The sequence below is a fragment of the Mustela erminea genome, chromosome 5, assembly GCF_009829155.1.
Source record: "Mustela erminea isolate mMusErm1 chromosome 5, mMusErm1.Pri, whole genome shotgun sequence".
NCBI classification, from domain to species: domain Eukaryota; kingdom Metazoa; phylum Chordata; class Mammalia; order Carnivora; family Mustelidae; genus Mustela; species Mustela erminea.
In genome coordinates this window covers 132,136,306-132,157,830 of record NC_045618.1, presented here as the reverse complement: position 1 = coordinate 132,157,830, position 21,525 = coordinate 132,136,306, and the positions used below count along the sequence as shown (strand labels likewise).

Below are 21,525 nucleotides of genomic sequence, written 5' to 3'. Positions count from 1 at the left end.
CCACCTAACACAGAACATCTTACATGAATCTTAAAACAACACTACTCAAAAAAAACAAAACAAAACACACTTTGTTACTATTATTTATCCTTTACACTTTTTTCACTTTACAGATGAAAAAACTGAGGCAGGTTTAATTAAGTAATTCAATAATTCAGTAAGTGATTAAGTAATTTGCTTAAGCTTACACAGGTAGGAAGCAGGAGCACTAGGAAGCAAATCTTGGCAGTTTGGTTCCAGAGCCTGAGCCCTGGCCCCCTGTTCTCCCGGGAGGCAAGGGACTGATGGGGGCAGGGAGCAGGTGGACATTATAATACCTTTAATGTTCTGTTTTTAGGGGTGTCTGAGTGGCTCCCCAGGTTAAGCCTGAGCCTCTATCTTCGGCTCAGGTCATGATCTCAGGGTCCTGGGATGGAACCCTGCATCGCGCTCTCTGTTCAGCAGGGAGCCTGCGTCCCTCTCTCTCTCTCTCTCTGCCTGCCTCTCTGCCTACTTGTGATCTCTCTGTCAAATAAATAAATAAAATATTTTTAAAAAAAATTCTGTTTTTAGGGGACAAAGGTAATTGGTATATTATTTGTGATGTTAAGATTAATATTTAAATATGATATATTGAATACATAACCATGAAATTACAGAATTAATTTTCAAGATATAGTGTTCAGTGCTACAAGGAAGTAGACGGTGCTTCATAGCCTCTAATGGTGGAATAGGACCCAGCTGATGGGCAGGCGTGTTTGGGAGACTTTCCTGAGGAAGTGCCTTTGAGCTGAGCTATGGCTGATGCATTTATTAGTCAGCAACGTTGGGTGGGGGGGGTGGGGGGGGGAGGGATTTCCTGGCAGAGGAAACAACATGAGCAAAGGCCCTGAGGGGGCACCACAAATTCCAGAAACTGGAAAAAGACAAACGTGTTGGACCTTAGAGACGAGTCTAACGTGGGATGAAGCTAGAGGTGGGCAGAGCTCAGATCTCATGGAAGCTTCCAGGCCGAGGGAAAGGGCTGGGAGCTTAATTCTAAGCCCAGCGTGTGCTGTTGAGTTAGATACGAACCGGAAACGCTGACTGACACCCTGGAAATCCCTGGAGTCACTTTCTCAGGGCTGAGCTATGGAAGTGAGCAGAAATGCCAAGATAGAGAGCGAAAGCGTAGACCACTGTCAACGCACGTGGCCATGAAGCCCAAGACGGGCATCGAGAGGCACTTGCAAGGAGAACGTGCAGTCGAAGGACGGACTTGATTTTTTTTTTTTTTTTTTTGACGGACTTGATTTTTGCTGCTGTTTTTAGTTTTAGGTTGAGAACGACTTCTATACACAAAGACAAACCCCCAAGGATGTTCACTGTAGCACAGTTTAATAGGACAACAAAAAAGAGAACACAAAAATCTAGTAATAGATCAGTTAATTAAATTATGGGCAGTACAATTCAGCCCTTAAAAAATCATATTGTTGGGGGCGCCTGGGTGGCTCAGTCAGTTAAGCGGCTGCCTTCGGCTCAGGTCATGATCTCAGGCTCCTGGGATCGAGCCCCGCATCGGGCTCCCTGCTCAGTGGAGAGCCTGCATCTCTCTGTTCCTCTCCCTGCCGCTCTGCCTACTCATGCTCTCTATCTCTCTGTCAAATAAATAAACAAAATCTTTAAAAAAAAAAATCATATTGTTGGAGAATATCTATAGTTATGGGGAAATGTCTGTAATATATTAAGTTTAAAAAGCAAGTTATAAGATAATGAGTATATTACCATTTCATTTATTTATTTATCTGAAAGAGAGAGTAAGAGAGAGAGAGAGAGAGAGAGAGGAGCAGGGGAAGGGGCAGAGGGAGAGGGAGAAGCAGATTCCCCACTGAGCAAGGAGCCTGACTTGGGCTGGATCCTGGGACTCTGGGATCATCATGACCTGAGCTGAAGGCAGGTGCTTAACTGACTGAGCCACCCAGGATCCCCACAATCTCATTTTGATATCAAAAATTAAGTCTATGTAGCGAGATGATTCCTTTATCACTTTCTTTCTCCCTGCCTTCATGTCTGCTGGTAGAAAAAGGGGTCTTTGGGCCCTCCAGCAACACAATACAAATTATGCCAAAGGAAGCGATCCTCTTTGTCAAAAGAGAGGTTTATTTCTCTTGTGGATGCTCCCTGCAGGCCCAGCATGGGGCTGGGCTGCTGGAGGAGGGCTGTGGGATGAGAAGGAAGGGGCTTCTGGCCCCCGCTTAGACCAACTTCATCTCAAAGCTGAAAAAAAAAAATGTATTCCTCCTTCTCTGGATTTTGGAAGAATTTCATTTCATTGAAGTTCTTCATTTCAATCTGTGCTAGATCACAAGAAACACTTCGGCGGGCTTAAGTGTGGAAAGAAGACGTCACTAGTCAGTATCTGAAATGAGAGGCCGAATTTACTCGTGGAACCAAGGGAGAGCTGCGTGTCAAGCCACGTGTCTGAGGCTAACCTCCGCGAGGCGTGGGGAAGGGCGGAGTTCAGGGGTGGGTCGGCTTTCAGAGGGCTGACCTTGGCCCTGGAAGCCTGGAACATGGAGGGAGCCCGTCGCTGACTGGTTATTTTCACGGTGTGCTATTACGAAGCACACGGGTTAGGGAACACGGTTACTGGAACAAGTGGTGGAATAAACCAGGTTTATAACTGGTTGCTTGTTACAGCCACAGAACAATTAGTCTTTGCCCAAGAGGGCATTTTATTTACATTTTATTCCCAGGGGAAAGGGGCGGGGTAGAGGGTGGCAGATGGCAGGGAAGTCTACACCTACACAAAGACGCAGAGCCTTGGTTGCTGGAGCTGATCTTGACTGGCTGGGACTGGATTCTCACGGATCCCAAAGGCACCTGCAGTCTCCTGGATTTGGACTTGGAACTTGGCTCTGAGAGAGGAATCCGCAGGCCCCGTATGCTCCCCACGGCTGCTGAAAGTTGTATTTCCAGCCAGCCTGGGGACAGCTCCAGGATGCACCCCCAGGTTCAGACTCGGCCCTCCCTTCGGGTGATGGCTTCCATGACCGCACGTGGCTGGCCCTGGGTCCACACCCTGGGTCCACGCGGGAATCAGATCCTGGGAGGCCTCAGCTTCTGCCTTTCCTGCCTGCCTGGCCTCGAGGCAGCCGTGGCCAGCTGTCAACTCCCCTGACCCTCCAGAGACGCCGCCGCTGAAATCCTCTGGGCAGATTTCTTGCCCTCTCCGTACTTCCTTCCAGCTTGTTTGGTAAGTGAGAAGACTTCACAGGCTTCGGAAGAGGACTGTGGCAGAGACTGCTTGGAAAGGGATAAAGAGCTCAACGAGGGGAGGATATCACCATTACAGTCTAAACCCCAGACCCCAGCCGGGCGGCAGGCGGTCACAGGGCTGTAAACAGCTCTCGCTGTGTGAGCACAGAGGCTCCCGTTACCGTGTTGCCCACATGGGTGGCCTGGCTGACGGCAGGGCGGGGGCCCTAGAGGGGACAGGAGAGGGGAAACACTTGCATGGGGGTCGGGGAGTCCAACCGAGGTCAGGGCCGGTTCTCCAGAGTGCCTCCATGAGAGACCAGTAGGGTGGCGGGACCCTGTCCCCATCACCCAGGTGATACCCTCTCGGTGGGAGGAACAGGGAGGGGGCCACCTCCTCCCTGCCTGACCTTCCTGCCTGGTGTTCTCTATGGTAACGAAGTTATACCTCAGGGACTAGAAACACACCATCTTTTTGGCCTGGAGCCCCGTGGCCTCTGAGGTGGGGCCCGCAGACGGCTAGCAGGGGCCAGGCCCTCATCTGCCTCAGTCGCAGCCAATGTCACGGGGAGGGGGAATGCTCCAGGCTTCCCTCAGGAAAGGGAAGGGTCCGTTTTCTCTGGGAAAACAGCTGCTGGGCTCTGGTGCTGACAGACAGCCATCTTTCCCCACCAAGGCTCCGTCCTACCGCTGCCCTGTCTGGAGCCTTGATTTCCCACCAGAGTTTGTGGAGGGGCCTATTCTGTCGACCCGCCCGACCCGCCTCGCAGATGTCTGGCCTGCTTCTCGGGCTTGGAGCAGACACGGCTCTCCTCCCCTTTCCCTCTCCTTCATCTCACTCACTGATAAATTTTCAAATTCTGGCTCACTTCGCTTTCAGGGCTTTGGACAAGCCTGGGCCTCAGGTTTGTGTGGAAATAGATTTTTTGCAAATTTTCCTTCAGCCCTGAATTCCAAAATTGTGTCACTCTCCTGATGAAAAAAAACCTCAGTGCTTCCCACTGCCTAGCAAAACCCTAATTCCCTACGATAGCATCCAGGGCCCCGGGCTACCTTCTGGCCTTCTCTATGACTCTTCCGTTTCACATACCTTAAGCATCAGCCAAACCGCACCACTCGAAAATCCCAAAGCACGACGGGTCCTTTGTTAACGGGTTGCCTCCCAGTAGACGCCTTCCCCAGTCATCTCCCCGCACTGGCTTGCCTTTCCTCAAGTAGCTCAAGCGCCACTGGCTTTGAGAAGCTGGCCCTGGCATCTCAGATTTCTCTAGTAGCCCTTCACCTGCATTTGCTCAAGCCACGTGGCCTTCTTTCCTTCTATTATAATCACCTGCTCATATCTGATTCCTTTGACCAACTTTGTAAGATCAGAAACAAGGTCTTACCCCCTCTCTGTGCAACCCTGGTTGAGTCTGGTATTCCACTGGGCTTGGTCTCCGCTGGGTGTCTCTGAGCGAGCCTCTCTCAAAGAACATTACGGTCTTCAACAGGAGGGACACTCTTACAAACACTTGCCTCACTTCCTGAATGACCCGAAGCCTCAAGAGCTCTAGGACAAAACCCTAAGCTCTTTTCTAGATCTAGTCCCCGGGGCCTTTTACTCCCTTCCCCAGCTTCCCTGAATGCTCTCTCCTAGTTCTTAGGTAGATCAGCTTAGCCTCTCCAGCCTAGACCTCTCTCCTTAGCCTTCTTCTGCCTCACAGACTGGAGTTTTCTTTATTAAGCGGGAAAGTGGGAAGGCTTTCATGTGGTGATAAAGTTGTCCCCTCACACGTGTATCTACTACAAAATGCCTGCTTCTAGGAGCCTCAGAGAGTGCTCCTGAGTGGAGGAATCATCGAAACAACTAGCTCGCATGCATAATTAAAGCCAAACTTACTTCTCTTGCTTCCCAGTATCTCCTAGGCCAAGCCGAAGTAATCGGTTGCCTGGATTTGCTACAGTCTTCGAAGTGGCCCTTGTACCTCTAGGCTGGCGTCCCTAGAGTCTCTAGATCTTTCAAAAATGTACTTAATATCACTTCACTCCCCTGCTTGCAATCCTCCAATGGTTTCCCTCCACGTTATAACCGAATTCCTGCCCCTCACGCTGTCTTGTAAAGCCCTTCGTGACCCCATGACCCGGCCCCCCCCCCTCCCCCTGACATCCCATCCTGTGCCCTTTCCCCCTTTCTCGTCATGCTGCCGTGGCCTGGAATTCCTCCCGTGCCGTGACACTGCCGTGTCCTCTGGCTGAGTGCTTTTCCTCATGATCTTGACAGGACCAACTTCTTCCTGTCCTTTAAAACTTCCCCATACATGTCACTTCCTCTGAGGCCCCCCCATGGCCTCCTGGTCTGGAGCACCTTCCTCCAAACACCATCTCATCTCCTTTCCTTATTTTCCATATATTCCATTCAGCCTCTGTTGCTGCACGACAAACTGGCCCCACACGATTTATTATTAATGAATCTCACAGTTCTGTGGGCCAGAAGCCCAACAGGGCATGACAGGTAGGAGCTCCTCTGCTCTATGGGGTTTGAGGCCTCAGCTGAGGTGAGGGGGGAGGGGAGGGGAGGCTGGGAGCTGGAAAAGCTGGAGGCCGGCTAAGTGCACTCACTCTTGCTCACACAGGCTCTCTCTCTCCACCTTTCTGTGGCAGCTTGGGCTTCCTTCCAGCATGGTGGCCTCACGATAACGGACCTCCTTATGTGGCAGCTCCATCTCCCAAGAGACCAAGCAGAAACTGCCAGCCCTCTCAGAAGGAACCATTTTGGGTCTCTTCCGACTTACGGAGAAGACCCAGGTCAACTCACATTCAGAGGGAGGGAACAGAGGCCTGGCCTCTCAAGGAATATAATGTCAAAGAATTCAAGGCCATCTCTAAATGTGCCAGAGCCACATTTTGGTAAAAAGACATTTTCTTATTAATTTCTTTGTTTACACGGGAAACTTGCTTGTTGAGCAAAAAGTGGGTTTAAAACAAACTCGTTTTTTTTCTGTCATCAAGGTTTCTAGATGAACCGTGTTCATTGTCCTTTTCCTGTCTCTTAATGGCATTTTGGGGAGACTTTCTAAAGTTCCTGTCACTTTAACTTAGGAAAAGTCCAGCACCATCTAGGCTGGTCTGTCCAACCGAAGACCCACCCCTTTGCCTGGACTGGGCTGGATTGGGCCCAAGGGAGCAGGGTGGGCACAGTCTCCCCTTGTACGTCGCTTTGTGTTTGCTATGGCTCCCTTCTGCTCCTTCGCACAGGGTCGAGAAGGAGTGGCCGGGGGAAAGGACTACTTAGCTGTGGCCATGTCTTCTCTGGCTGTGAAGGCAGCTGGTCGGATGGGCCTCTGGAGGCCAGCTCCATTGTGGGGCCACAGTGGGGCTCCTGTGGGGCAACAGGCCCCCACAGCACTGTTCCCCGCCCAACTCTAGGTCCGCCAGCCCCACTCAGCGGTTGCTCCAACCCTCCACCCGGAGCCCACCGCCTCCTCACAGGTTTCCCTCTTGGGAGAGGGGGGGGCTGCCTAGGGCTGTCCACCTTCCCACCCCACACACCCTGACTCCAGGGAAGCTCCCGCTGGCTGCGCCTCTCTCCGTTCCGTCCTGCTTCAGCTCTCCACTCCCCACAGCTGCAGTCCAGCTAGCACATGGGCTCATCGGCACAGCACATCCAGCCCCGGCGAGAGGAGGGGAAGGGCCAGCGAACCTCGCCTCTCCCCCTCTCCCTTCCCCCTCTCTCCCCCTCTCCCTTCCCCCTCCCGGGGCTCTGCTTGTAAAGACCGTGAAGACTGAGGAAGGGGGTGGGGGGCGGTGTCTGCGGCTCGTAAACACCAGTCATCTCGTGACAAATCCTGTAGGCAGAGGTGTCCCACCCCAAATTATTTCCCTCTGTTTCAGAGTGTGAGATGCTCAAGACCCTTTTCCTTAGCCCTGAGTCCAGTCATCAGTCTGAGCAATGGAAAAGTCCACCCAGTATCCGGCAACATATGGTCATGGTCTGTCTCTCTCCTCAAATCTAAGATCCGTGGGAATGGGGCTTTGCGTGCTCGATTCCCCCACTGAGTCCGTGGTGCTGGGACGGTGTCAGGTGCAGTGACTTTGGCTCCGCAAAGGAAGAGGGCCCTCTGAGACCTAAAGGACACCCAACACAGTCAAATGTCAAATGGGCCAGTCAGTTCCCTCCTTGCTCATTCCTGCCATGAGGCTCCCAGCCACCCATGCCGATTTTCACTTCGGGCCTCCGGAAGCTTCTCTGGTCTCGGTTTAGCATCCTAGAGGGGTTGTTGGCCTGGGAGGGGAGGCTGATGTCCAAGTGAGTGGGAGCCTGGGAGGCTGAGGGCCTTGGACACGCTACAGGGGCTGGGCTGGGGGTCTCTGGAGCCAAGCCAGAGGCCTGACCAAGGGAAGGGGCGCTCTTCTCAGCTTTTGGTCTGTGAAAGTCAGTGGCTCAGGATGGCTGCCGCTGCATCATGGAGAAGTAGGAGAGAAGTGCATTCTCCTGCAAATGTGTCCCCCGAGGCCGGCCCACACCTCCTCTGCGACCACGCCAGAAGCACATTCTGACCAGAGCGTCCTCTGTCTGGGGGGCCCGGGCCTCCGTGAACACACTGCCAAGGGCAGCTGCCTCAGCAGGGCTTCTCCACCCCACCCTGTCCCACCCCACGGCGCCCCATCAGCCCTGGCTTCCCTCCAGAGCCCGAGGCCAGCCCCTGCCCCCTGCGTCCCTGCGGGTTTGTCCTGAGCAGCCTCAGATGACAGAAGTGGGGTGTCCCCCCGACCCCCACCACTCAGACAACATAAACCCACGTGTGTGCCTGGCAGGTCACAGGCAGGTGGGATGGTTTGGACTGAGAAAAGAGAACTTTCTCTCATGTCGTGCCAAGGGGTTCAGGAGGAAGGCAGAGGAAGATGGGAGGTGAGAAGAAATCGGGCATCTGCAGATCCCCGCATTCAGCAGCCTGAGCAGGCTGGGGGACGGCAGCTGGGACATCTCCTCCAAAGGCTGGGAGAAGCCCTGGTGCCCCGCTTCTTTCAGGGCCCCGGGGGCCAGGCACTGGAGTTGAATGTGGCTGGGGACCCGGGGGGAGGGGAAGAGGAATGTGCTCTTGAATTTGAGGTTGTTCAGGGTGGCTGGAACCAGGGGCTCCCACTTTGAGGCCAAGACTACATCTTGGGAACACCTCAGCACGGGAGAAGCGGACCCCAGGTCCTGCGGGAGTGGCTGGGGCCACTGGGGGTGGGGGTGGGGGTGGCCCTGAGCCCATCATCCCTCTTCCTGTCCCACTTCCGCGTTCTGCTGCTGTGGTCCCCGGCTCCACAGACACACACCCCTGGAAAAGCTGTTTCCAGACTAGAATACTTTATTCAAGAGAATCTGGCTTGGCAGTCACACAGCAGCCACTCAGGGGCAGCTGGCTCCATGGCCAGCCGAGGGCCCCCTCTTTGCCTATGTCCCTGAGAGGGGCATGGGGGGGACGCCTTGACAGTAAAGAACAACATCCCAGCACGAGCAGTGACAAGATGTAAGGAGAGACCTAGGGGACAAGCCACGGCAGAGGCCCCCAGGCCATGGCCTGTCTCCGGAGCTGCTGCTGCTCCGGCCGCTGCCTGCCTCCCCCCAGAAGTCGGGGCTGCTTGTCCACGCGGAGCCCCGGGCCGGGCCCTGCCGCCATCCCCGCTCTCTTTCCCGCTCCAAGGAAGCCCGCTGGGGCCTGGCCGGCCCCTCACCGGGCCTCAGGTCTTGTTTCTTCTCCAGCTGCAGCACACGTGGCTCCGGGGCCGCCTTCTTTCTCTCACGTTCTGTTTAAGGCACTGAATTCCTGAGGGTCCTGTCCCTCCCTGCCCCTCATCGCGGAGGGAGCAAGTCATTCAGCAGGGATACAACTGGCTAATAAATAGAGGCGTCAGCAGGGAGGGGACTGAGTGTGGCCGTAATAATAAATACAGGAGCCGGGCGGAGGCGACTCTCCTCCGAGGGGCCGGTTACCTCCGGGGAACAGTATGGCCGCACCTGCCAGAGACCAAACACAGAAAGGGGGTATCAGCACCCAAGGAGGGTGGGGGGCCCTCCTACGGGAGGGGGGCAAACCTGGAGGAAAAGCTTGGACAGAGCACAGGGAGACTGCAGCTTTCCTGGGTCTCTGCTCGCACCCGGGGCCGGGAAGCTGGGAGTTACTTTGCACCAAGCACTTAGCCCGGTGCCCAGCCCGGTGCAAAGCACTTTTTCATTGCCCTTTAACAACTTCCTGTGAGGAAGGCCCCGTTGCCACTTTCCTTTCGAAGACAAAACAAAACAAAAATGAAAACAGAAACAAAAATCTGCAAACTAACTTAAGGCTCAGAGAGGTTAAGAAACTTGCTGGAAGTCACACAGCACTCAGTGACAGAGCCAACTCTGAACCCAGTCTGGCTCCACACAATAATGCATCTGGTTATTCTCGGACAGCAGTCCCCTAGCAGGGGGACAGGCAACCCCAGATGTGCACGGAGGTTGTCTGAGGGATGTGTGAGTACTGATGGTACTCAGAGACTGGGTTTTCAGCCTGCTCATATCCTCTGCCTGAAAGCCATCTGCATGAGAAGTACCCGAGGTCTGCTTTCCCATGGCCTTGCCCACAACTGTCCTGCTCCCTCTGGAAGGGAAAGGAGCATCTTGTCCCTTCCTAAACCGGGTCAGTCCTTTGCCCCAGGGTAAAAGTACTGGGGTGGGGACGGTGAATAAAAAGACAACTTGACATATTGAGGTGAGTGTTAGGAAAGGAGAAAGGGCCTACAACCGGGCCACCAGGCCTTTTGCAAGTCAAGTGGTTTCCGTCTTCCTCTTTCAACAAAATTGAAGAACGGTTTAACCGGATTGTCAGCTACTACGTCAAGAGGAGTGATTTTTGTGAGATCACCTTGAGGCTTTGGCAAATAACTTGGAAGGAGTTCAAATGACTGCGTGACATCTAGTCCCATTTATTTCTGTGAGCATGGTTTCTCAACCTTTCCATCTATTAAAAAATGAGAATGGAATTAATGCTGAATCCTGTCTCGGTCTGGCAGGAGGTAACATGCATTAATGGATTCATTAACTAATTAAAAAGAGGTAGCCACTGCCATCTCACTGAGATGCACTCCTGGTAACATTGATGATACTTCTGGGTTTTGCATTTATTAAAATAATGATGTATTTGTGCTGTTTTGATCAAGTGGTACTACTAATAATTATTGCAATGATTTATTCCAGGGCAGAGCTTAATTTAGAGTTTTCTGTTCATAGGAAAATGAAAATCATCTCGATGTATATACCATTGTCATGGCCGATAAATAAGACAAGGCGATACGTCAAGGACTTTGAACATTCAAGCATATTAAGTTAGGCCACTCTGGGGGGGAAGTGGAAGGGATATACAAGGCCAAGGGGAAAAGAAGCAATGTAAACACACGACCACTAAAGCAGAGTGTTCACATCTCATTTTTAAAGTGAAATGATGGGCAGGGGCGCCTGGGTGGCTCAGCTGGTTAAGCATCTGCCTTTGGCTCAGATCATGATCCCAGGGTTGTGGGATCGAGTCCCAAGCCCCACATCGGGCTCCTCGCCCAGCAGGGAGCCTGCTTCTCCCTCTCCCTCTGCGGTTCCCCACGCTTGTGTGCTCTATCAAGTAAATAAATAAAATCTTTTTGTGAAAAAAAGTGAATGATGGTGAATATCAGGATAGCTTATCCTGTGGGGTAACCTGGAGGACATATAATGACTTTGCTAAAATACTAACATCTATAACACACCAGAAACGATACCCTTTGCAACTATTTATAATTTTGGTGAAAAAGTTCAATGTCAACTTAAAAATAAGTGAAGGAGTACATGAGTTTTTAAAATTCCTTCAGGAGGGGCACCTGGGTGGCTCAGTGGGTTAAAGCCTCTGCCTTCAGCTCAGGTCATGATCCCAGGGTCCTGGGATCGAGCCCCGCATCAGGCTCTCTGCTCAGCCGGGAGCCTGCTCCCACCTCTCTCTCTCTCTGTCTGCCTCTCTACCTACTTGTGATCTCTGCCTGTTAAATAAATAAATAAATAATCTTTAAAAAAAAAAAAAATTCCTTCAGGAGATTCCCCAAATGAGGTGTTGCTCTGCTGTCCCGGAAGACAGAGCAATGAGACACTGTTGGTCCAGGGCTCTCTCGCTGTTGGTCCGTGGGATTGGGGGAACCCCACATTGTCTACACTGCCAGCTTCTCCTTCCAGTCCATGCCTGGGCCCAAGGAACAAATGGGGGCCACACACTTTCAGGGGACCAACCTCCCCAGAATCCCTGTCTTGATGGAATGGGGTGGAAGTCTTGGAGGGGAGGGCTCATGGGGGTAGAACATGGGTCAGCTCCAGTTCCATGGTATGAATGATTTCCTGGAGTCTGGCACCGGGAAGAAGCAGGCTCTAGCAGAACCACCATGTGAATTTCTGTGCAGGTATTTTACTATTACTATATTTTTACTATTTTACTATTTACTCTCACAGATTTGGGTCCCCCCAACCCCCACTCTAATCCTCTCCCAGCCACATGCAGGCCTGGGCTGCAGCCTGGGCCTCCAGGTGTGAAGCCAAGATGGGCAGGTAACGCTGAGAGGGAAAGAGGAAGCTAGTGGCCCCTCAAGGTCCCCTGCTTGGGTGGGAAGCAGAGGGCTGGCAAGAACACGAGCCTGGGAGCTGATGGGGGGTTGCACCTCCCCAGTGCCGCTAGGCTCCCCTCCTTCTAAACAGAGAGACAAACAGGGCTCAGAGCGATGACATGACTTGCTCAGGGCCATGAGGAGACGCGGGGCTAAGCCGGATCGAGGACCGAGGTCCCCTGATGCTTCCTGGGCCCTAGGTTCTCTAGGAGATGCTGGCTCCCTGTTCTGCCGCAAGACTGCCCTGGGCCTTGCTTTTCCCCTTCCCAACCGCTGATCCCTGCTGGCAGGGCTGGGGCTCCCCTTTGGCCAGGCCTCCTTGCCATCCCTGCTCCCCGCCTCCGCACACTCACAGGTGGCAGTCTGTGGGTCTCTGCTTCTCTCTCTTCCTCTTCCCCCTGCCCTTGGGTCTCCTCCTGCAATAAGCCAAAAGCGTCAAGACCAAGTGGCTGAGGGGGGCCCCCATGCTAGGACAGGGACTGGCAGGCCCAAGAATAGCCCAGAGCCCTGGCCAGGCCACTTACCTTTCTGGCTTCATCTTCTCCCACAGAGGCCTAGGAAAACAGACAGAGACCAGGGGAGAGTCAGGAAACCAAGAAGTGGGGCTCCCCGCCACCCCCACATCTCTCAGACCTCCAGAGCCTGGGTCCTGCAGTTAGTACTGGCGCCACTAGGGGGCAGGATGAGCCGGCAAGAGAGGGATGGGCAGAGGCCTCTGGGCTTCAGCTTCCACTCTAGGCTCTTGTGACCCCAGGAAGAGAGATAGGAATCTCCTCCTCGGGCCCCTTTCCACACCCTTCTGCACTCCTCAGCCTCTTGGTATCAAGCTGTGGACTTGTGAGTTTGTTCTCTGCTGACTTTCTCTGTTCACTTCCTTCCCTTGTACCTGCCCTTCCTCCCAGAGTGCATTGTGGGAGTTTCTGCAAGGACAGTGAATGAGTGGCAGGGCCCTGGACCGGAGGATGGCTGCCCCCAGCTGAGGCTCTGCCTGTCAGGGCACAACTGCCACCCCCACCCTGGGGACACATGCCACAGCAGGCAACAGCAGGGGGGAGTGCGGGAGGCGGTGGAATGGAGGAGGGGAGCCCGAGCCCCACAGTCACCAGGCATGGTCTGGCTCAGCCTGGCGGGGCTGTGGCTGGTGGCCCAGAAGTGAGAAGAAAGGTGTCCCTGTTGCCCAGACCTCTGGAAGGGGACAGGGCCTCAGTCTCCCCTGGGAACAGGGGTGGGGATGTGGGCAGGGTGGTAACCGTCCACTTTGGCGCCACAGAATGCTGCCCTAGGCCAGCTACCTCCCCTGGGAGCCAGCGCTGGGCCCTGCCTGGGCCAGTCGGGGCCTCTTGGACAGCCTGGTCATGTCTCTGCCATCTTGGGCCCATAAGAGACACTCTTGGGGCCTCAGTCTCCCCAGTCTGCCTGCCCCCAAAAAGTAGCTGTGAGGGCAAAGGTGACATAGAAGGTAAAGGTCACCGGTGGCACTGTGCCCAGGAGGGTTCACTACTGAACTATTGTTATGTGGCTAAGCCCTGGCCAGGACGGAAGGGAGGAAACGGACTGAAGCAGGGCCTCCAACAGAAGTACAGAGAAGAGGGCCTGGAGCCTGGGCTTGGGTCCAAAAGGGGTGGCCAGAACCCTGGGCAGTAGGCAGGGCAAGCCCAGGGCAGTGCTGGGGCTCCTGAAGAATGTGGTCATGGACGAGCGGGGTAGCACGAGAAAGGGCAAGCTCAGGTGTTAGACAGGCGGGGGTTCACTCACTAGTTGTGGTAAATAATGTAACTGTTCCAAGCCTCAGTTTCCTCCTCATAAAAGGGGACAACAACAGTACCCACTACCTCCCAGGGTTGTCACGAGAGGAGGGACCTTGTCTGCCTTGCTCACTACTGTATCCCAAGCATCTAGGACAGTGCCTGGCATACAGTAGGCAGTCAGTAAATGTTTGCTGAATAACTGAGAAAACATTCAAGGGCCTAGTGTGGGGCGAGGCACAGAAGAGGTGCACACGAGAAATGGTGGTCCCCCCATCTCCTGGCCCCCAGACAGGGCTCAGGACCTCTAGTCTGGCGCCTCCATCCACGGCTCAGGGGTACCAGGAGAGTACCAGGTTGCAGCCCGTCTCTCTCCTCCCGAGCCTGGTGGAAGTGCCGGGCCTGCTGCTCCTGGTCACTCGTGTCAAGGTGCCCTGGGCAAAGGCAGCAAGACCGGTGCTGGGCAGAGTGTCCGCCAGGTGGAGGCATGACTTTAAAGAAAGCCCATGACTCCTACTTTCTGCTGCCTTTCTCCTGCAGAGCTCATCCCCCTCTGCCCCTCAGTCCAGTGTCCCCTTCCCCAGCGAACCAGCCGGACCCTGGACAATGTCTAGACCAGCAATGTCCTCGCCCCACGCTTCTCTTCCAGGGCTGTGGCAGCTCCCTCCCCTCTCAGAAAGCAGGACAGTGTGCCCCCTGCCCCTGCACGTCTAGGAGGGACCCAGGCTTCCGCTGCCCCCACGGTGTCTCAGGCAGCTGTGCTCCACGGATGGGACCCCTTCCCCAGGCCAACCAGGCCGATGAGAGGGATAAAAGGGGGATAAAAAGCTGCCACTGGCCCCCGACTTCCTTGGTCTCCTTCAGCCACGAGGAAGATGCAGGGAGGCTGGGCAGCCACTTAGCTGAGGCCGGCGAGTACGAAGGGCCTGTCCCAGCCGCTCCCGAGGACCTACCTGCACTCGCAGCGGATGTGCTGAGAGAATGTCAGCTCCACGTAGGAGGGCCGGGTCTTAGCGCGGATCTTCAGGACCTTCGGGGAGAGAAGGGTTGGATGCGTGGATTGGGGGGTGACTGTGGGCTTGCAATATCCTCTCCACCCTCTCCTCGCGAGGAGGGCCAGACTCCTTGCTTCCCACCAGCCTTTGCGTGACGTACTCTCGTTCTGCTCTGAGTGGGGGGCAAACAGCCCCGCACCTGTGTGTGGGTCGAGGAAGGCCCTGGTCCTCCTCAGCCTTGTCTCAAGGGACTGAATGTTGAGGTAACAGAAGTTGCATTTATGAGGCACCTTGCACAGGGCTGGGCCTCACTAGCAAGTGCTCCATAAACCAGTGTGTGTGTGTGTGTGCGTGTGCGTGTGCGTGTGTGTGTGTGTGTGTGTACATGAGCATAAAGCTCAGAGTGCCAAATGCTCCCGGTGTGCACAGGGACTTCCTGAATCTGAACACACTTCTCTTCCAAGTGCAACCAGATACCCTTAGATCTTGGGGTAGGAGAAAGCTTGAGGCCCAGAGCGCTGGTAATGGAGGAAGCGAGTGGGCTCCAAGCTGGCCCAGGGGTGGGTGGGGAGAGCTGGGGCCTGGGAGTCAGTTCCAGTTCCCATGACTACAACCACGACCCTCTCTCCTCCCTCCCGGGCACCTACCTGCATGGTGACATTGACGGTCTCTATGGGCACACAGTGCAGGTTCTCGTCGCCGCAGCAGCCTGTGCAGCGCATCAGGGAGACGCAGGACGGGCTGAAGATGTACTCCACCTCGCTGGGGTACTCCGACACAATGTCCACCAGCTTCTCCAGTGCCCGGCAGTAGCTGCGGCCCCACACTTCCTGGAAGGGCACCACTACGAGGAGACACACACGACCGGACGGGTCAGGCCCAGCCCCCTTCCCTGCTCCCGGGCCCTGCAGGCTCTTCCAGGTTCAGCCTACGCTCCCTCCTCCAGGAAGCCCCCAGCCTCTGCGAGCTCCCTGGGCTCTGAACCCCTGACATGAGGCCTCTGGGGTGATGGCTGGACCCGCAGCCCAGCTGCCAGACAGAAATCCTAGTGCGATGGGAGTTTCTCAGTGTCTGGGCTCTCCGCTCTGTTCTCAACGCAGGCACGCACATCGGCTTCGGTGCCCTTGGAGCTTGGAGGAGCGTATCTTGGCAGTTTCTCATGTCCTCTGGGTCTTTCTCAGGCCCAGTCAAGTGCTTTCTCGATCATGGGGAATTTGCAGAAAGCAGTCTGTTCTGCATGACTGGCTTGTAGAGCCCCACAGAGAGGGTTAGCCTTCCCCTTAGTCCTTATTTCCCGCCCCGCCCTGAGCCAGCTCCTCCACCTGGCAGCCAAGGCCACGGCCAGCAATGTGCCCAGAACCCACTCTCGGCAACCATCAGACCAGCCCTCACACCATGGCCGGCTTCGTCACTGTAACTCCCATCTTGGGGGATATGCTCCACGTCCCCTTTGCGTTTCTAATCAAATAAAGCCCACCACCCAAGCTCCTCTCTGAAGCCTTCTCCAGCTTCTCCAGTCTGACCAGATGCTCCTCCTTGGGGCAGAATTTGGCCGCTAGGCCTTGCCCTGTCTCGACCACTAGTAGATCTTATCTCCTTCACAACCAAGTCGAGGCTCTGTGAGGACAGGAAACACCTGGGAAACACAGGCTGAGTAATGACTGATTGGTTAGATGATGGTTCACTGAGAATTATCAGGGACATCTCCGACCCCTTCCGGGTCCTGGTGGGGTCATGACAAGGAGCCTGTGTGGGCTGATCTAGAATCTCTCAAAAGATGCTGCTCCTTCGGGGAAAGGCCTGGGGCCTGGTCCCTAAAAGAGGCTCAGAGGAAGTGAGCAGCTAGGGCTAGGAGACCTGGCTTCTAGTCCTGGCCCTGTCCAGGCTGTGTGACCTTGGGGAGGTCACTTAACCTTTCTGAGTGTATCAGTTTCCTCCCCCGGGAGAAAACACAGGGTTGGGGCTAGATGGTTGCTAAGGTCTCCCTCAGCTCTGGCAGACCATTTGGGAGTCAGTGCGTCCAACCCAGCCCAGCCTTGAGACTGTGGGCAGAGAGACCTCTCCCACTCTGGGTCATCCTGCCCTATACCTAACAGTTATCCATAGCTGAGTGGGGAGGCTAGGACAGCTGGATCCCCTGGGGACCCCGCAGCCTCTGCCCTAGAGCTGTGGCCTCTCCCAACAGCCCCTCACTTCTTCCCTGTGGCCTTTCCTTGGAGGCAGAAGGGGCCAAAGTCCATTCCACTGAGCCTGTGGGGCCTGGTCTCGGGGTAATCTCAGAGGAAAAATAAACTTCAGCCTGAGCAGAGGCCTTCTGGAAAGGGCCGCAAGCTGGGGGAAAATACCCAAGAGGCCGTGTGTCCCTGCGGAGCTGGCCAAGGCGGCCACAGAGGCAATAAGCCATGCTTATCTGGGTGTCTGCCGCTGCACTCCGCACTGTCTGCTTAGGGGTCCTAGAGGCTGGGCCTGGGGACAGGCAGGGGACCAGATGCCTCCCCTGATCCCACCTCTCCAGGCCACAGGAATACTCTCCTGGGACCCAAGGGGGAAACAAGCCCCTCTCCCTGTGAGCAGCCATCGTGCCCCAGGGAAGCTGGCCTGTGCAATGTGAGGCCAGAGGACCGCCCCCCTCGTGGAACTCCGTGAGCACCTGTTTAGTCTGAAACCCATAAGCGCTCCATAACTCTGAGCGTTTAACCTCCGCCACGGACAACGTCAATAACAGCAGAGGAACAGCCAGCTGCTGAAGCGCCAGAGACAGCCCAGGCTCCTGTTCTGGGACCAGCCATGGTGGGGGGCGGGGGGGGGGGACAGCAGCAGAGAAGACGCGACTCAACCCCCTCCCATTCTCCACACGGACCCCCACCCGGCTGGGCGGACAGGCCCACGGCCAGGTTAAGTAGAGCTGCCTGGGTTTGAGGCAGAAGGGCTCTCCTTCCCTCACCCCACACCCCGCCATGCCCCAGAGCCCCGAAATCTGCCCCTTTCTGGGCCACATGGCCAGAGTGTGTGGGAAGAAGGAGGGCGTGAGGGCTAAGCAGGAGGTGGGCTGGGCCCAGTTTACCTGGCAGCCACCAGGAAAGAGTCTTGGAGGCCACTGTCTGGGAGACAGTGGGAGAATCAGAGGGGGGTGTGTGAGGGGCTGGCTCCAGGAGCATGGGGACTGTGCCCAGTTGGGGGCTGAGCCCCTCAGGAGAGAATCTTGCTCAGCGGCTCCTGAGAGCCCTTCCTCTGGCCCCAGACCTGCTCCGGAGGCAGAGGGGTAAGAGGAACTGGAGGCCATGGCTCCTTCAGGCACCTGACCGGGGCTGGACAGTCTCATGGGGCTGCTGCAGGACCTCAGACATACCGAAACCTCTCGCCAGCTCCAGGGGGCCTGGGACTATGCACGCTGACTTCGCCACATACACTGAATAGCGTCTGAGGCTTTAGGAGACCCCGAGGGCTTCTCTGAGCCTCAGGTTCCTCAAAATGTGGAGACTGTGAATGCCTTCCCAGTTCACAGCCTGTGGGCGGGCAGAATCACAGGAAATGCCCAATCCTAGTACCGCGAAGAGTAAGAGTAAAAATCAACGTTCACGGCTGCAAAGTACAGAACATGCTGTCTCTTGTCTGTGTTAGCAAGAGGGGATGGTATTTTCAGATTGTGGCGACTGGACTCCAAAACTCACGGTACTGCTGCTGACCACAGTACAGCCTCTCTGACTGCTGGGGATGACAGGTGAGCTGCCCTAACAAACTGACACGTCTGAGCCTCCTCACCCCTGTCCCTGGGAGATATGTACTCCTGTGTCTCCTCCACGGAGTCAGAGAAGCCCACAGTCTTAGAAAAAGAACCCTGGATATCATGTAATCTAATGTTCCCATTTTACAGATGAGGAAACCCTGGCTTAGACTTCTTCTGTAATTGTTGCCTGAAATACGCTAAAAAGCATCAAAGGGGCCACGGGGTGGAGAGGGCTGCTGGGCCCCTCCCCAAATCCCAAGAGCACGACACTGTGCCAGTCCCAGGGAAACACAGGAGGGCAGGGAGAGGGAGAGAGTGTCCATGAAGTTCAGGGCTGCTACCTCCCCTACTTTCTCAGTGCCTGAGGGGCCCAGAAGCACAGCCAGGCCCACGAGAGGATGGCCACCAGGCGGGCTGTGCAGCAGAGGGAGGGTGTGCCCACCCTCGGAGGCTATCAAGAGTGTGCGTGCACACGCCCCTACACGCTCCCTCTCCCACAGCACGATAGGAAGCCTCGGTAATGGTGTGTGGCTTTGCTGCATGTCCCGGAGGGGCGGGGAGGGAGGGGCGAGGCAGGGGGCCTGGCACGCGACTCCTGTCTTCTGCACGTATGTCTCTTTGGCAAACGACACACCCTTTGAAGATTCCCTCTTGATGCAACCCAGGGTGGGGAGTGGAGGGGCCTGGGAGGGCACAGCTCATGTTCTGTCTGTTTGTAATCAATGGAAAGGTCTGGTCAGATCCCCACAGCCCCACCAGGGCTGGGCCTCTAGGAAGGTCTCCTCACGCCTCCCTAGTCCTCTTGATTGCTGGCCGCCGCAACCAGCTCCTGGACCCCTAGTGCGGCCCCCGGCTCTCCCTGCCTGTGCTGCCCTCTGAGACCCTGCCTGCCTCCTTACATCGTATTGGGAAGGGGCTCCGAGCCAACCGGACGAACCCCGGGTATAGGGGCCCCAGCCTCACTCTCTGTGTGCGGGGTGATCCTGGCCCAGGAGTGCACCTCGCTAGGCCTCTAGGTCCCCAAAGAAGGATCTCTCAGGTCCTGCCAACTTTGTCAGCCAGGATGTCAGCCGGCTTGCAGACTCTCCCGAACTTCCTATCAGCCCGTGCCCATCCTTGATGCCGATCCCTTCTTATCCCCTGCAGAGGACGGGGCGGAGCGGTCTCGGTGAGCACGTGCACGCCCAGCCCAGTGTGCTTACCTTCCACCTCCGATGAGCCATTCCCAGCAGACAAGGCCCACTGCTGTGGACAGAAAGGGTCAAAGATGAGGGGGTCCACCTCGGGCCCCTACACTCCGTGGCCGAGTTGGCAAGAGCGTAGGGGCCCCACTGAGCTCCTTGTCACCCGCTGCACACACTCTGCCCTGTCTCAGAGCTGCCCCTTTCCGAAAGCAACTAAAACTTCACTGGACCCTGGATGGATCCCACCCCTCTCTCTGGCCTCCATTTCCTCGACTGGAAAGGGTGGGAGGCTAGAGGATTTGGGAGACCCTTTGCCTTCTGGGCCTCAAAGATCTTGCAGTCCTTCGGGGTCTCCCTTCTCCCCAGCCCCAGGCCAGCCCTGCTGGGCCCTATGCAGCAGCCTTGGCTGGGCGCCAGAGCCCGGGGTTGGGGGGGGGGCGGGGGAAGGTGATCAGCTGGTGGGAGCTGAGGGGCTGGAGCGGGTGGCGCCATGAGCTGGTGATGCCGGTAAGGTTACACCTCTGGCCAGCCCCGCCGCGCAGACAGGCAGTGGAAGGCAGTGAGGCTCTTCCGCCCCACAGGGCTGCCCAGCCCACCCGCTCCTCGGTTGGAGCTGGAGACTCCTGGGGCAGCAGGACAGTGCAGTGGGAAGGGATCTCATTGGCTTTGTCAGGATTTCACTGCCCAAGCTGGCTCCCAGCCAGACTCACCCGGCTCCTGGGAAAAGGGCCCTGATCACTTCCCCAGGCCCTGCACGCAGGAACTCCAACTGCCCACCCAGGAAAGAGGGCACAGCAGGACCTCTTGTCTCACCCCCAGCCCACCCAGGAGCCCTGGGTTCACCCAGAGCCCTGGTGGGGGCAGGGCCCGGCCTCCCCACCAATGGCCTCTTCAGCTGGCTTCCCCTCCACCAGGCCAGGTCAGAGGTCCTGGGGGCGTCTGCCTGGTCATGGGGCCTCGACCCTGACCACAAGGCCAGGGACCCGCCTGGGATTAGTGGAAAGATGCTTTTAGCAAAGCCACCAGGGCTCCAGGGGCCAGAGAGGAAACCTCCCTCCCTCCCTGTGGCTTCCCTGCCCCCACCAAGACAGACCCTGGAGCTGGAGTCTGGGACAGCCCAGCCTGACTGAGGTCTCCTCCCAGAAGACGTGGTCCAGCCTGGCTCCTGGGAAGAGTGTGGGCATCCCTGGAGGTGCCACTCCCCCGAGTGGGTCTGTGATTTCACAACCCCTGCCCCAAGGGCTGCTGGGGGCTGGGAAGATTGGGGGGACAGGCTGGGGTTGGGATAGGTCTTACCTGGGGGGGCACAGCGGGCAGTGCCAGCCCAGCCAGGAGCTGCAGGAAGCAAGTGAACAGCCTCATGGCAGGCATCTTCTCAGACGTCCCAAGCCAGGAGGTTCCAAGGGAAAACCACCATGCTCGGCCCCCTGGGGGAGCCCCCGGCACAGGAGGAGAGGACCTCACTGCTGCCCCGAGGTCCCCGCAGGTGGCCCGAGCATCCTCTGGAAGCCCCAGGAGCCTGGAGCCCGCAGGTAGGGCTGGGGCCGGGGCACCTGATGCGGAGCGCCCGGCGGGGCGGGGCGGTGTGGGGCAGGCGGGTCCCTGGGGAGGGCCCGTCGGGCGCCCAGCGCGACCCCAGGGCCTCTCTTGGCTGGCCAGTGGAGACGCAGTCTCCTCGCACACTGCGGCTCCCTTCTGGGACTGCGGCCCGTTGGCGACCGGGTTTCAAGAGCCGTGAGTGGGGCGGGGCCGTAGACCCGCCCCGCCCACCGTCGACGAGGCCTGGGAGCGGCCGAGCGCCTCGCGGGGCTGGGGTGGCGGCGGCGGGACGGCGGCACGGACCCGAGCGCTCTCGGCCTGCGGCGGGAAGGGACGCCCCCCTCCGCCCAGCCGCGGCAGCTCTCGCCCCGCCGCCGCCACCAGTCCAGCCCGCAGCTGCCCCCGGGGCCGCTCGGAGCCTGGTGCCCCGCGGGGCTCCCGTGACCTAGAGCGAGGGCGCTCCCGCTCCTCTAGGCCGGCGTGGGTGCGGGCAGCCAGGT

At 56.7% G+C, this 21,525-nt stretch overlaps 1 protein-coding gene across 2 annotated transcripts; it reads right to left on the bottom strand.

The window, feature by feature from the left end:
• Positions 1–8,985: 8,985 nt before the first annotated feature.
• On the bottom strand, positions 8,986–21,217 carry PGF (placental growth factor). 2 transcript variants are annotated; one of them, XM_032344907.1, is made up of 7 exons: positions 20,783–21,217; positions 19,505–19,547; positions 15,223–15,419; positions 14,534–14,610; positions 12,360–12,389; positions 12,189–12,251; positions 8,986–9,199 (listed from the first exon to the last, which is right to left on the bottom strand). In XM_032344907.1, the coding sequence occupies exons 1-7, from the start codon at positions 20,855–20,857 to the stop codon at positions 9,172–9,174; spliced, it is 513 nt and encodes a 170-aa protein (XP_032200798.1). In that variant the 5' UTR covers positions 20,858–21,217; the 3' UTR covers positions 8,986–9,171. The 2 variants fall into 2 exon arrangements, with proteins under 2 accessions (XP_032200798.1, XP_032200799.1); XM_032344908.1 differs by lacking the exon at positions 12,189–12,251.
• Between the last annotated feature and the right edge of the window lie 308 nt (positions 21,218–21,525).